Below are 13,435 nucleotides of genomic sequence, written 5' to 3'. Positions count from 1 at the left end.
TTAAATGTAATCATTAAGTCAATTGACTTTCCTTCTTACCAATTATATCTCGTTATGAGTAACATTCAAAGAGCTGTATTTCCACATTCACTGAAAATTGGTCACATGTTTATTTGCATTTTTTTTACTCAGAATAGTCAATACTACCACCCTATAAAAATGTATTATTTCTTCTGAATTACTCTGTATATTGAGTACTTTTCATGGGCTAGAAAGAAGAGAAGGTAGGTGAAATGGAGAATGTTAGTAGAATACGACTTTTAATGTAGGGAAATGGGAGAACTTCCTCATATAACTCTCTTCCTCCGATTTTGTACACCATAAAGAAGTGGTATGCAGGATGCAGTAATGCTGACACAACGTCTCAAATGGAAATAGGACGGACACGTGAGTAGGATGGACTGCAGCAGGTGGACCTATGCCTCGACCATGTGGGACCCAGGCATTGGGAAAAGAAGCAGAAGACGTCTAAGGAAAAGGTGGTCGGACGTGTTCCGGAGAGAGAATGTAGCGCAGTGGACGAGAACAGCGAGGGACGGGCAAGCATGGGAAAGACTGGAAGAAATTACAAACACTGTGTAAACTGTGTATAGCTGTGTGTTGCTTATATAGTTCTTTTTGTGTGTTAGTTTGGATAGTTCGTTCCCGTGTTTAGTTGGTATAAATTATGTATTTTAGTTGGTATAATTTATGTGTTTAATTGTAGTTTTTGTGTTTTTAGTTTGGATAATTTGTTTGTGTGTTTTCTTGAATTGTTTGTTTGTGTGTTTAGTTTGGATAGTGTGTTTGTGTCTTTAGATAGTACATTTCATGTGTTCAGTTTATATAGTTTTTGTATGTTAAAACTGTATAATTTTTCTGTTCAATTTGTTTAATTTTCTGTGTGTTTAGTTTGGATAGTTTGTGTGTGTAATGTGTATGTTAAGGCTGTATAATTTATGTATTCAGTTTGCATAGTTTTTATGTGCGTTTAGTTTGTATAATTTATGTGTTTAGTCTGTATAGTTCTTCGTGTTAGTGTTTGTATAGTTTGTTTATGTTGTTAGTTTGTAAGTGTAGAGTGTAAGGTCTCTTGGACTGGCTCCTCAAGTATAGTAGACATTCAGCTCGTCCTACACTACTGTAAGAGGCAGTTGCCCTTATGGGATTTCAGGCTTTTCATATTCATATTCATAAGTATCACTCCAGTTCCGACGAAGATGAAATTTGAATTTTCGAAATGAGTTCTAAATCTTCACTATAACACTGAGCGAATTACCTAAGAACCACGTTTGAGTTACAAGATGTCACAAATAAGTCTAAGTACGTTGTGTTACTAGCACTAAGATTCTTTGTTCCCTTAAGCTGCATCTACACAGTTCTGAGAAGAATACTGAAAGAATCAAGTTTAAAACGCGCGATCAATTTTATTAAGGTGCACTAAGATTTTATGTCTACATGGTGCGCCGTTTTGAATGTCATCTTTATTACGTAAATATATTAATTGATATTGAGTATCAATATTGCATTCATTGCTTGAATGCATGGAGTTTAAAGAAAAGTTGAATCGTGTAAGATGCACCTTTAATTTACTTGTGCAAGTGGAGTGAAAGAAAGTAATGGACAAGAGCGATACTTTTCAAATATATTAGAATATTCAGGATGGTAATTCCTGTCGGATTACCTGTCTGAGAAGAATCCAGCGAGAGGGTAGCCTATGAACTGTCCTATATTGTTCACACTTCCCACCATCGCCAGTTTCCATTCGTTCTCCTCGCATGTTAAACCCCACTGAAACATAATTGCGAATGACAGTTTAAACCAGTATCTAGAAAGAAAACAAAGATAAAAAAAACATTAAAAATATCATAACTTCCAAATGAATTCTTATAATAATTTAGCATAGCTATATTACTTTTAAATGGATTATACTTTTCGTTTTGTTAAAGTAAACAGATTTTGACAAATTTTTGGAACATTAAAATTCAGTAATGGAGAATGATTAAATATAATAATTACATTTTATAAAGCAACAGTTATTCCGGGAGGCCGGAGGGGAAAAAAAAACCTTTAGGGAGGCCGAGACGTAGATGGGAAGGTAATATTAAAATGGATTTGAGGGCGGTGGGATATGATGATAGAGACTGGATTAATCTTGTTCAGGATAGGGACCAATGGCGGGCTTATGTGAGGGCGGCAATGAACCTCCGGGTTCCTTAAAAGCCAGTAAGTAAGTAACAGTCATTCCAACTTTGTTTCAAGGCTTCTGAGTTAAAAAGACCAAGTACAAAGACATAAGTGTCAGAAATACTGTTCTTAAGAACAGGGGCAGGCCACAAATTGTTAGAAAAAGCCTGATGAAGCAGTGAGGTGTATAATAATTAATAATTAAATATTGACAGTCTAATTGGTATCATTTAGGAATGTAAGACCAATTCGAAAGACAATTTGTTATGAATGCAAGGCGTTCAAATATGAAAATAGTAGGTATAATAATACCGAACAAAGTACACACCTATGGAGTAATGGTTAGCGCATCTGACCGCGAAACCAGGTGGCCCGGGTTCAATTCCTGGTCGGGGCAAATTACCTGGTTCAGTTATTTTCCGGGGTTTTCCCTCAATCCAATATAAGCAAATGCTGGGTAACTTGCGGTGTTGGATCCAGGACTCATTTTGCCGGTATTACCACCTTCATCTCATTCAAACGCTGTATAACCTAAGATGTTGATAAAGCGTCGTAAAATAATCTACTTAAAAATCACCGAGAATAGACGTCTTTGATCTGCTTGAAGTGAGTGATGTGTTAAGGGGAAGCTAGAGGAAACGGGAGAGAAGCTTTGCGTATATACCAATAGCGGTGTGTACGAGCACATTTGAACAACACCTACGGGGAGCAATGGATAGAGAGACGAGGATCTGTTGCTTAGCCAGCGCGATCACCCGACTTAACGCCCCTAGATTCTTTTCTTTGGGGACATGTGAAGAGTGTCGTGTATATCATCCCAGTTGACACCAGAGAGGAATTGATAATGCGAATATTCGCTGTTTTTTATCAACTGCGACACCGTACTGAAATGTTCGCCAGAGGAATAAATGTAATGAGGTTCGGGTAAACATTGTGAACGCCTTCTGTAACCTATTCGCAAGGGTAAGTGGATAAAAAATGAATATTTCTTCTCTTATGTGTAAATTATAGGCCTAAGTAAAACCTGCTTTTCTTTTGACGTCGCGTAGCTATTAAATGACGCGTCAGAGAACATAGGTTGTATAACAAAAAATGATCCTCATTGCGAGATAGCCTATATATCACCCTTCTGAATTTATCACGGAGGTCTTGACTCACCCTGTATATGCGGTCTGGGTGGCATTCGTGAATCCGATGCTGACAGATGAGCCATCTTGTATCAGCCTTAATAGAGTCAGGCTCCATTCCCAGACGAGTATCTGATAAGCCCCAGGGCCCGGAGGCCCAAACTCTTCCTATATCAAACCTCAAGACTTCACCCCAGCCAATTTTTAATTATTTCAGATTATAGATGAAATGAGAGGTAAATGAATTGTGTTTGTGCAATCATGGAGGGAAACTGGAGTACCTAAAAAAAACTCTCTGTAACATCTGCTTTGTCCCCCACAAATTCGATCACGATCTGGCTGGGGACCGAACTCATGCAGCCTGGATGGAAGACTAGCGCGCTAGCGTTTCAACCACAGACGCGGATTCAGTGGTTTAAATCTGCAATGCTTGGGAAAAGTGGTATAAGTCAGTTTCCACAAACATTTTTATTAATTTTGACAACTTACGGAACATCTGCTCGCTTGGGAAAAGAGACCTAAGTATTTCTCCCATTAGAATAATTCATACAAAAGAAAATCAAATCGACATAAACCAGTGTGAAGACAGTTTTTTCCTTCTCCTGTAAAATTAACATTTTTGACTTGTGCCACTTTTCCCGAGCACTACAGAAATATAAATAACTAAAAATATACCGATTGTAAAGGAATGTTGTCAAATAGAATGATCACAGACATGCGAAAATCCCAAGTTACATAAGACTGTACAGTTACACACGTACCTCATTGAGAATTGTGGTTTCCTCGCCATCGTACACCCAATCGTAGCATTTGATCGTCCTTTGCTGATTGAACATTTCGGATGTGCAGTTAGATCGTTCATTACTTCTGCTACGGAAAGAGGAAACGTTCTGGTGTTCGAATCGGAGACAGCGACTGGGAGTGGATTCTTCAAACGGCACTGCATTCTGCAGCCAGTTCGGTCGGAAAGATGAGCTGTCGGTGTCGCATTCAGGGATACGACATCTGCAACACAAACACAGGATTATTATTATTATTATTATTATTATTATTATTATTATTATTATTATTATTATTATTATTATTATTATTACTACAGTATAACCCCAATTATCCGTCACCTCATTAACCGATTGGAGGATTATCTAACTATCTTTCGCTTTTTTTTTGCTACAGAAATACGAATATGAAGTACTACGAGTATGACACATTATATTAGTACGTATTTTTTTAGAGAGTGTTATTAATTTATTAGCCATTACAAGCCTTTACCCTTACACAGTATGGTTTACTGTTCGAGTTGCCATACTGTATAACTTCTATATAAAACGTCTTTCACGGATGTTAAAAGAAAATGTGTTGTGCTAAGTATCGAAAAAAAAGTGCAAATAATTGAGTGATTTGGAAAGAAACACTCTGGCTCATGGCACATCAGAATAAGAGACTAGAGTTAAACTGTGCTCGAGAATAATCAAGAACAAAGTGCTTAAAGTATATAAATTTACAACATGAGATCTCCACAATTTCTATCTTACCACAGAAAACCATGACAAGGAGTTTGTTTGGCCATTGAAAACCAGTCTTGACAACCAGACTTACTTTAAAGAATTTCTGTTCCATTACCTAGCGTGTTAAATACAAGACCACAGAGAAAATTACGTAAGTGTAAATTAAGTATTATTGACTTAATTCACGAAAATATTTTATGGTACGGATTATCCGATTTTTTCGATTAACCATTCAGTTCACCCCCTTCATTAAGATAGATAATAGAGGTTCTACTCCTACTCCTACTACTATTACTCCTACTACTACTACTACTACCACTCCTACTCCTACTACTACTACTCCTCCTACTACTCCTACTCCTACTACTACTACTCCTCCTACTACTCCTACTCCTACTACTATTACCACTCCTACTACTACTACTACTACTACTACTACTCCTCCTACTCCTACTCCTATTACTCCTACTACTACTCCTACTACTACTACTATTACTCCTACTATTACTCCTACTACTACTACTACTACTCCTCCTCCTACTCCTACAACTACTACTACTCCTACTCCTACTACTACTACTCCTACTACTACTACTACTACTACTCCTCCTACTACTCCTACTACTATTACCACTCCTACTACTACTACTCCTCCTACTACTCCTACTCCTACTACTATTACCACTCCTACTACTACTACTACTCCTCCTACTCCTACTCCTACTACTACTACTACTACTCCTACTACTACTACTACTATTACTCCTACTACTACTACTATTACTCCTACTACTACTACTACTACTACTCCTACTCCTACTACTACTACCACTACTACCATTACTACTACCACTACTACTATTACCACTACCACCACTACTACCACTACCACTACCACTACCACTACCGCTGCTACCACTACCACCACTACCTCCACCACCACTACCACTACTACTACTACTACTACTACTACTACCACTACCACTACTACTACCACCACTACCACCACTACCTCCACCACCACTACCACTACTACTACTACTACCACTACCACTACTACTACTACCACTACTACCACTACCACCACTACTACCACTACCACTACCACCACTACCACTACCACCACTACCACTACCACCACTACCACTACCGCTGCTACTGCTGCTGCTACTGCTGCCACCACTACCACCACTACCTCCACCACCACCACCACTACCACTACTACTACTACTCCTACTCCTACTACTACTACCACTACCACTACCACCATTACTACTACCACTACTACTACTACCACTACCACCACTACCACTACCGCTGCTACCACTACCACCACTACCTCCACCACCACTACCACTACTACTACTACAACTACTACTACCACTACTACTACCACCACTACTACCACTACTACCACTACCACTACCACCACTACCACTACTACTACTACCACTACTACTACTACCACTACCACCACTACTACCACTACCACTACCAGCACTACCACTACCACTACTACCACTACCACCACTACCACTACCACCACTACCACTACCGCTGCTACTGCTGCTGCTACTGCTGCCACCACTACCTCCATCACCACTACCACTACTACTACTACTACTACTACCACTACTACTACCACTACTACTACTACCACTACCACCACTACTACCACTACCACCACTACCACTACCACCACTACCACTACCGCTGCTACTGCTGCTGCTACTGCTGCCACCACTACCACCACTACCTCCACCTCCACCACCACCACTACCACTACCACTACCACTACTACTACTACTACTACTACTACTACTACTACTACTACTACTACTACTATTACCTCTCCACAGCGAAGGGATTAGATTTCCGATAACGAATCGGAGATTCAGCTTTCTTCTGAAAGGATTGTTGTCTGTTACAATGTATGGGTCAGTGGTTTTCAAAGTAGGCCTATGTGGCTCGAATCATTGGAGATCGCAGACTTATGTCAGGAGCGCCGTCAAAGTTACTGTATATGGATTCTTAGAATCGCGTACCACGGCTACAGCGTCAGCTTTCCACGCTTGGATCCCGGCTGGTCCATGTGAAATTTGTAGTGGACAAAGACGGTATTGGACGGTACGTTTTGGCGAGGTACTCCCGTTTATCTTAGCGACATTCCACCATTGACCCATTAATCGTCACAATCATTACACTGGTACGTTGTAGACCACCTTCAATGGTGCACCAAGGGCAACGCTCTATGACAGAGAGTCTATAGGTATGGCGTGTTTCTTCTAGAAGAGAGTTATTCAAAACGTAAAGTCTTTACAAGTGTGCGTAAAAAGACTGAAAATTTGACATTTGCACACCTTCTTGGGCCAACCAATGCAAAGAATGACATTAAAATCCACATACTCAAATGTGAAAAAATGGCATTTCATTGTGAAAAACAGGGGATCCGCGGAAATTTACTCAGAGGTGAAGCGAGCCGTAACAAAAAAATGTTGAAAACCACTGACTGACATAGATTGTAGCTTTGTGTCATACTAACCACATATCCAGAGAGTCCTACTTCTTGGAACTTATTATTATTATTATTATTATTATTATTATTATTATTATTATTATTATTATTATTATTACTGAATTTCCAATCTTTCATGGAGATTCAACTTATTTTAGATCGATCTTGTGTAATCAGTATGTCAACGTAATGTCTCCGTCATTTTAGCAGATTTTTTTAGTAGGTTATTTTACGACGCTTTATCAACATCTTCGGTTATTTAGCGTCTGAATGAGATGAAGGTGATAATGCCGGTGAAATGAATCCGGGGTCCAGCACCGAAAGTTACCCAGCATTTGCTCATATTGGGTTGAGGGAAAACCCCGGTAAAACCTCAACCAGGTAACTTGTCCCGACCGGGAATCGAACCCAGGCCACCTGGTTACATAATACAATACCGGTACAAAGATTGTACTTAACTTACATTTAAAATCCCGTGTAACACACAATATGAAGGATCAAATATAATAAAAAGTCAAAATATTTAGTTATTGGAGATGGAGAACAAGAGTTTTAGTAATGGAAGGAGATATCATTAAAATTACAATGAAGTTGAATACCTAGGAGTTAAAATAAATAAGAAAGGAGACTATGGAGAAGAAATAAAACACAGAAATAATAAAGGAAAATATTCTATATGAACTTTGAATGGAATATGAGACAAAATCATAAATAAAAAACAAAAATACAGATCTACAGCATTGTAAAGCAGAGGAGGCAAGACCTGTCCTGTGACCTTATCACGTTCTGTGGCTGTATCATCAATGGATAATGGGTATGGCGGGGGAACATAGGTTTTAATTTGAGATGAATTTCCGTGTCGGTATATTTGTATATAATATTAACCACCATGAAACAAACTCTCTTTCTGATAGCTCATTCCTTACCTATCGCAGGTCTCGCCTCCTGATTTATAAAAAGCATAATAAATTATGGTGTAAGTATTTGGTCACTCAAGAAGATTTATCAAAATTATTGGTAACTGAAATTTACTTTCGGCGTCGAGCAGCCCAAATATCAAGAAAAGTCAAAATCAGAAATAGGAAAATTATAGAAATGATTAAAGTGGAAACTACAATTTTGGATTACATAACAACGAAACAGTTGAAATGGTATGAACATGTGCGAAGGATGCCGAATAACAATTACCAAAAAAAAGTCCTGAAATGGATATCACCAGAGAAACGCAAAAGAGGAAGGTCTACAACAACTGGAAGAATAATACAGTAGGTTATAATATACAAATAGCGATGAGGAGATTAAATTTGCAGTTCATTTTATATTTCAGATGTGTCTAGTAATATCATAAAATAATGTTATAAATTTTCAATCAAAGACACAACTATCTGCAAATGTTTATTTGCTACATGAATATAAGGTATATAAACGTTTTCGCCTTGTGGGGCATCATTAGATATATTAAAATTATTGATCTGAACTTAGATTAAATTAGATTTATAAAAAGCAAATACGAACAGTGTGTGATACATGGTGATAAAATTTCATGAGTTATATGTATACTAATTGTAACAAGAAATAAGATGAAATGATGAATTTCAATGTAGTGTAAATTCAAATATGATTAAAATTGGAATTGTGTGTACATATAACTCATGTTACGTTATAATACATATTTGTCAAATAATGTTATGCAAATTATGATCATGTTAAAATGAATAAATGGATAAAATCTTGGGTTACAGTTATTCAATGTTTAGAAAATGACACGTCTTGGAGAACTGTGTATCATACCGAAGTTTGCAGTAATCGATGTTGTAGGTTGATTGTGATGTGCGTATGAATTATCATTCATATACTGTAAACATAAAAGTATGATTTATTTGTACAAATTATGAGCATTATTTAGTGATCAAATGGGATAGAAGTCTATTTTGGTTTTGGAGATGTGAAAAGGTGTTAAGATTACTTACGAGTACTTTGCTTGATTGTAATCTAAATATTGTCTAGTTTCGATGCAAATAGTGGTTATCCTTGATCCTTTAGATCTAAAAAATCTATCTTTTATAATGCATATCGTTGTTGAATTACTGTGTTTAATTAAGATATGTGTATATGGAAGAATTCTGTAAAAACAAGAAATGTTGCCATTAATATTTCGATCAATTTGAACTATTTTAAAAGAAAGGTGATGTGAGAATAAATAATTAATTCTATGAAAGTGAATATGGGGTATTAATTTGTGTAATGTTATATTAATAACGGTTTTCAAATTACTTACGTACGTATATGTCTCGGTGTATGTGGGAGTGTTGATGGTCTGAAGTAGATATTGAAATTCATCATTTCATCTTATTTCTTGTTACAATTAGTATACATATAACTCATGAAATTTTATTACCATGTATCACACACTGTTCGTATTTGCTTTTTATAAATCTAATTTAATCTTAGTTCAGATCACATAATTTTAATATATACCTTATATTCATGTAGCAAATAAACATTTCCAGATAGTTGTGTCTTTGATTGAAAATTTATAACATTATTCTATGAGATTAAATTTGGATGAAGAACAACGATACACCAGAGAAGAATGGTACAGGGCTATCGGAAGATGTGTCAAAAACCGAATCTAATAATAATAATAATAATAATAATAATAATAATAATAATAATAATAATAATAATAAATGTTGATATACAAGGCAGTAGCAAAAGGCATTCTACTTTATGAAGTTGAAATATGAATATTCAAACGGAAAAAAAAAAATGTTGTCAACGGAGATGGAGTATCTAAGGAGATTAGCATGAATAGCAAGAATGGATAAAGGGAAATATAATGTAATAAGAGGAAAATGTGTGCAAAGAAAAATATACTTCAAAAACTACAATTGAGATGTATGGACACAAATGCGAAGAGAGGATACTCAAATCAACAAAGATGTTCTCCGTTAGATATCACCTGGAAAAAGGAAGCAAGGAAGAGACAGCAAGCAGAAAAGAAAAATGGAAGGTAAAGAATGTCTAGATCGCGATATTAGGAGGAAGAAGAGTTTATCGTTAGGTTGAGGAACCCTGTGAAGAGCACAGAAGTATATCCCTACTAAATTAATAATAATAAAACGTAAAGGTATCCCCGTAACATGCCATGAAGGCACTTGGGGGGGCATGGAGGTAGAGCCCCATGCTTTCCATGACCTCGGCACTAGAATGAGGCGATGTGGTCGGCACCACGCCTTTTACCCCCGGGAAAGACCCGGTACTCAATTTTATAGGAGGCTGAGTGAACCTCGGGACCGTTCTGAAAGTTTGGCTAAGAGAAAAAAATCCTATCACCACCTGGGATCGAACCTCGGACCTTCCAGTCCGTAGCCAGCTGCTCTACCAACTGAGATACCCGGCCGCCAAAAATAAATTAATAATAATAATAATAATAATAATAATAATAATAATAATAATAATAATAATAATAATAATAATAATAACTTAAATCGTTCGTATTATGTTATGAATTTCATGGTGTTAAGTTGCTTGTACTGTACCTGTAATCCAGATCACCAGCCGTAAAAATATAGCTGAGCGCGAACATGGCGGATAATAAGATTGGAAATCCTACAAGCAGATAGTTGATGGCTTGAAATCTACCAAAGTGGCCCACTTCGTCCAGAATTTTATCCAAGTCGAGATCCATTGCGAGCTGTAGCAGAGACAACAATATGAATTTTACGAGAGTTTATTGTGGAGTGTCGCGTCTTTATCAGAATATGACGTTCACAATCTGACTTTTACACTTTAATGTCCAGATAAGAAATATTCTCTATCGGCCACCAAATAGGCCTAAGTAGACGTACAACTGACGTAATTTGTTGCTGCGCTTAGAAACACGTGAAGAGTTATTGAAGGAATTCCCACTACAGCGAATTTTAAATTGTCTCTCTTTTCATAATCCAAAGGTCAAAGAAATTAATTATTCAGTCAATTAAATTTTTACAGTCCACTGAGACTTACTGGTGATGAGCATGGTTGTTGAGAATCATAATATCCACAATCAATGTTAGACATACAGTTTGTGAACTGTCTGACCACCCAGACAACATGACTCGAAGTCTCTTCTTCAGACAATCCAGAACAAACACAAAACACTCCATATCTATAAGACCCTATTATGCGTCAGAATTTGTAGCAAAAAGCGCTGCGACTTGAGTTACAACAAAGATCTCAGAGCAAAAGTGGGATGTGTGTTTTCATTTTTAAAAACTCTGTTCTCATGTTTAATATTGTTTATTGCAAAAGAATTGATTGGTAACACCTGGCTTACATGTAGAAAGTTTTGTATTAACTATGTCCTTCACTAACCTGGCGATGTAACAATTGGATTTATGTTCTAGACTTCATTACTTCTAAAGACAGTCGTCCTTAGAGTTTTAAAGGCTACAGCACATGCTTCTAGATCAGGGACCGTCAAGTGACTACACTCTCGTGCGTACGTACAAACCCTCAAGCCCTGACGTACGGCTGCGGGCAAGGGTAGCGGCTTCCACAGTGGCGGAGCTAAGAACTTGTATGTGAACCAAATTTGTGATAAGCAGGGAACGGATTTATATGGACTAAAAATATATGAAATATGTAAATATATATGTAGTTATTTTTACCAAAATATGGAATTAAATATGGATTTTTACCAAAATATGGAATTAAATATGGACTTAAAATTATAAAAAAATGACTATGTACGTTAAATATTGGTACATTTTAATCAAACTAAACAAAAATATAATGGACGTACCTTATCTTCCCATGTAGTTTCAACAAAACACAATTTTTATTGTCTGTTACCATAACAATAGGTTACAAACATTTCTTTCAAGTGCTGAAAAGTGAATCTTCTTCTATTGTCTCTGAGGATAGATTTATACTGACTAAAAGAGCGTTCGACGTCACAAGAAGTAACTGGTACATAATTCAATTTCACAATGTCTGCTGGGGATAAGTCCAAGTTAATCTTCACTGTTGATTCACCACTCATCACAGCAACAACCTTTTGTAGTTCTTCATATCCAGGGTTTTTTGAAAGTACAGTGTCCACCTTAGCTCTTACTGCATCTGCAACTTTACCTCTACCACGATTCAGTTGTTCCACAGTACTATTTATAATTTCAAAACTTTCAGATAGTGAAAGGTGCCTATTTTGGAGACTTTTGAGCGTTTTTATGATGCATGAAAATGTATGCTGAATGTGAGCTAAGTCATTCTTCACACTTATGTCACAGGTAACTGTTTCGCAGTATCAATTGAGACTGCATCTTCAGAGTCCAATGCAAGGAGAACATTGTTAATAGAGTCTATATGTTCGGCATAATATTCAACTGCTTCTAGCCATGTACCCCATCTAGTTAAAATTGGCTTTGGTGGCAATGGAATTTCAGGGTACATTTCTTTCAACACGTTAACTCTACTGGGAGCTTTGAGAAATACTTTTTTCACTGATGAAATCAACAAATCTACTTTAGGGAAATTGTCTCTGACCACTTCTGCCACACGATGAAATGCATGCGCCACACAAGTAAAATGAGTCAATTTAGGATATACAACAGATAATGCTTGTCCAGCTTTGACCATATAAGGGGCAGCATCGCTAATAAAGAATAACACATTATCGTACATAATACCCTTTGGCCACAGGATACCCATAGCTTCGTTGAACAGTTTAACTATAGTTTTGTTATTGCACTTTTCTAGAACATCACAATGTAAAAGAATTCGTTCAGAATATTGTTCACTTAACAAACCGATAACTACATTACCAACAAGTCTACCTTCTTTGTCGGGAGTCTCATCAATGGAAACCCAAATTGAACTATCTTTAATTTCATCTCTTATCTTCTGTATTGTCTCATCGTAGATGGATGGAGCATACGTCTTCCTAAATGTTGACTCATCCGGGATTGTATGTTGAGTATATTTTTCAAGGAATTCCCTGAAGACCTTATTCTTTAGTTTGTAGAGAGGAATACCAGCAGAGATGAGAGAACGGCACAGGTCGATGTTAAACTCAGATCTTACATTCGATGTTGTTGGTTGTGTTAAAAACAATTGTCTCTGCTTGGAATTTAGTTGTT

General features: G+C 36.9%; 1 protein-coding gene across 7 annotated transcripts in view; it reads right to left on the bottom strand.

Annotated features, from left to right (window-relative positions):
* The window catches only part of LOC138700201 (organic cation transporter protein-like), a 117,934-nt gene that overhangs the window by 39,317 nt on the left and 65,182 nt on the right, over nucleotides 1–13,435 (bottom strand). For all 7 annotated transcript variants that reach the window (XM_069826642.1, XM_069826684.1, XM_069826668.1 and 4 more), the window contains exons 2-4: nucleotides 10,859–11,013; nucleotides 4,055–4,298; nucleotides 1,664–1,770 (exon numbers count right to left, since the gene is read on the bottom strand). In XM_069826642.1, coding sequence (XP_069682743.1) covers nucleotides 1,664–1,770; nucleotides 4,055–4,298; nucleotides 10,859–11,013 — 506 coding nt within the window. The remainder of the gene's footprint in view (nucleotides 1–1,663; nucleotides 1,771–4,054; nucleotides 4,299–10,858; nucleotides 11,014–13,435) is intronic.

Source organism: Periplaneta americana, chromosome 1 (genome assembly GCF_040183065.1).
Source record: "Periplaneta americana isolate PAMFEO1 chromosome 1, P.americana_PAMFEO1_priV1, whole genome shotgun sequence".
In the NCBI taxonomy this organism is placed as follows: Eukaryota; Metazoa; Arthropoda; class Insecta; order Blattodea; family Blattidae; genus Periplaneta; species Periplaneta americana.
The sequence above is the reverse complement of the archived record's forward strand: the minus strand, read 5'-3'. Positions and strand labels throughout refer to the sequence as shown.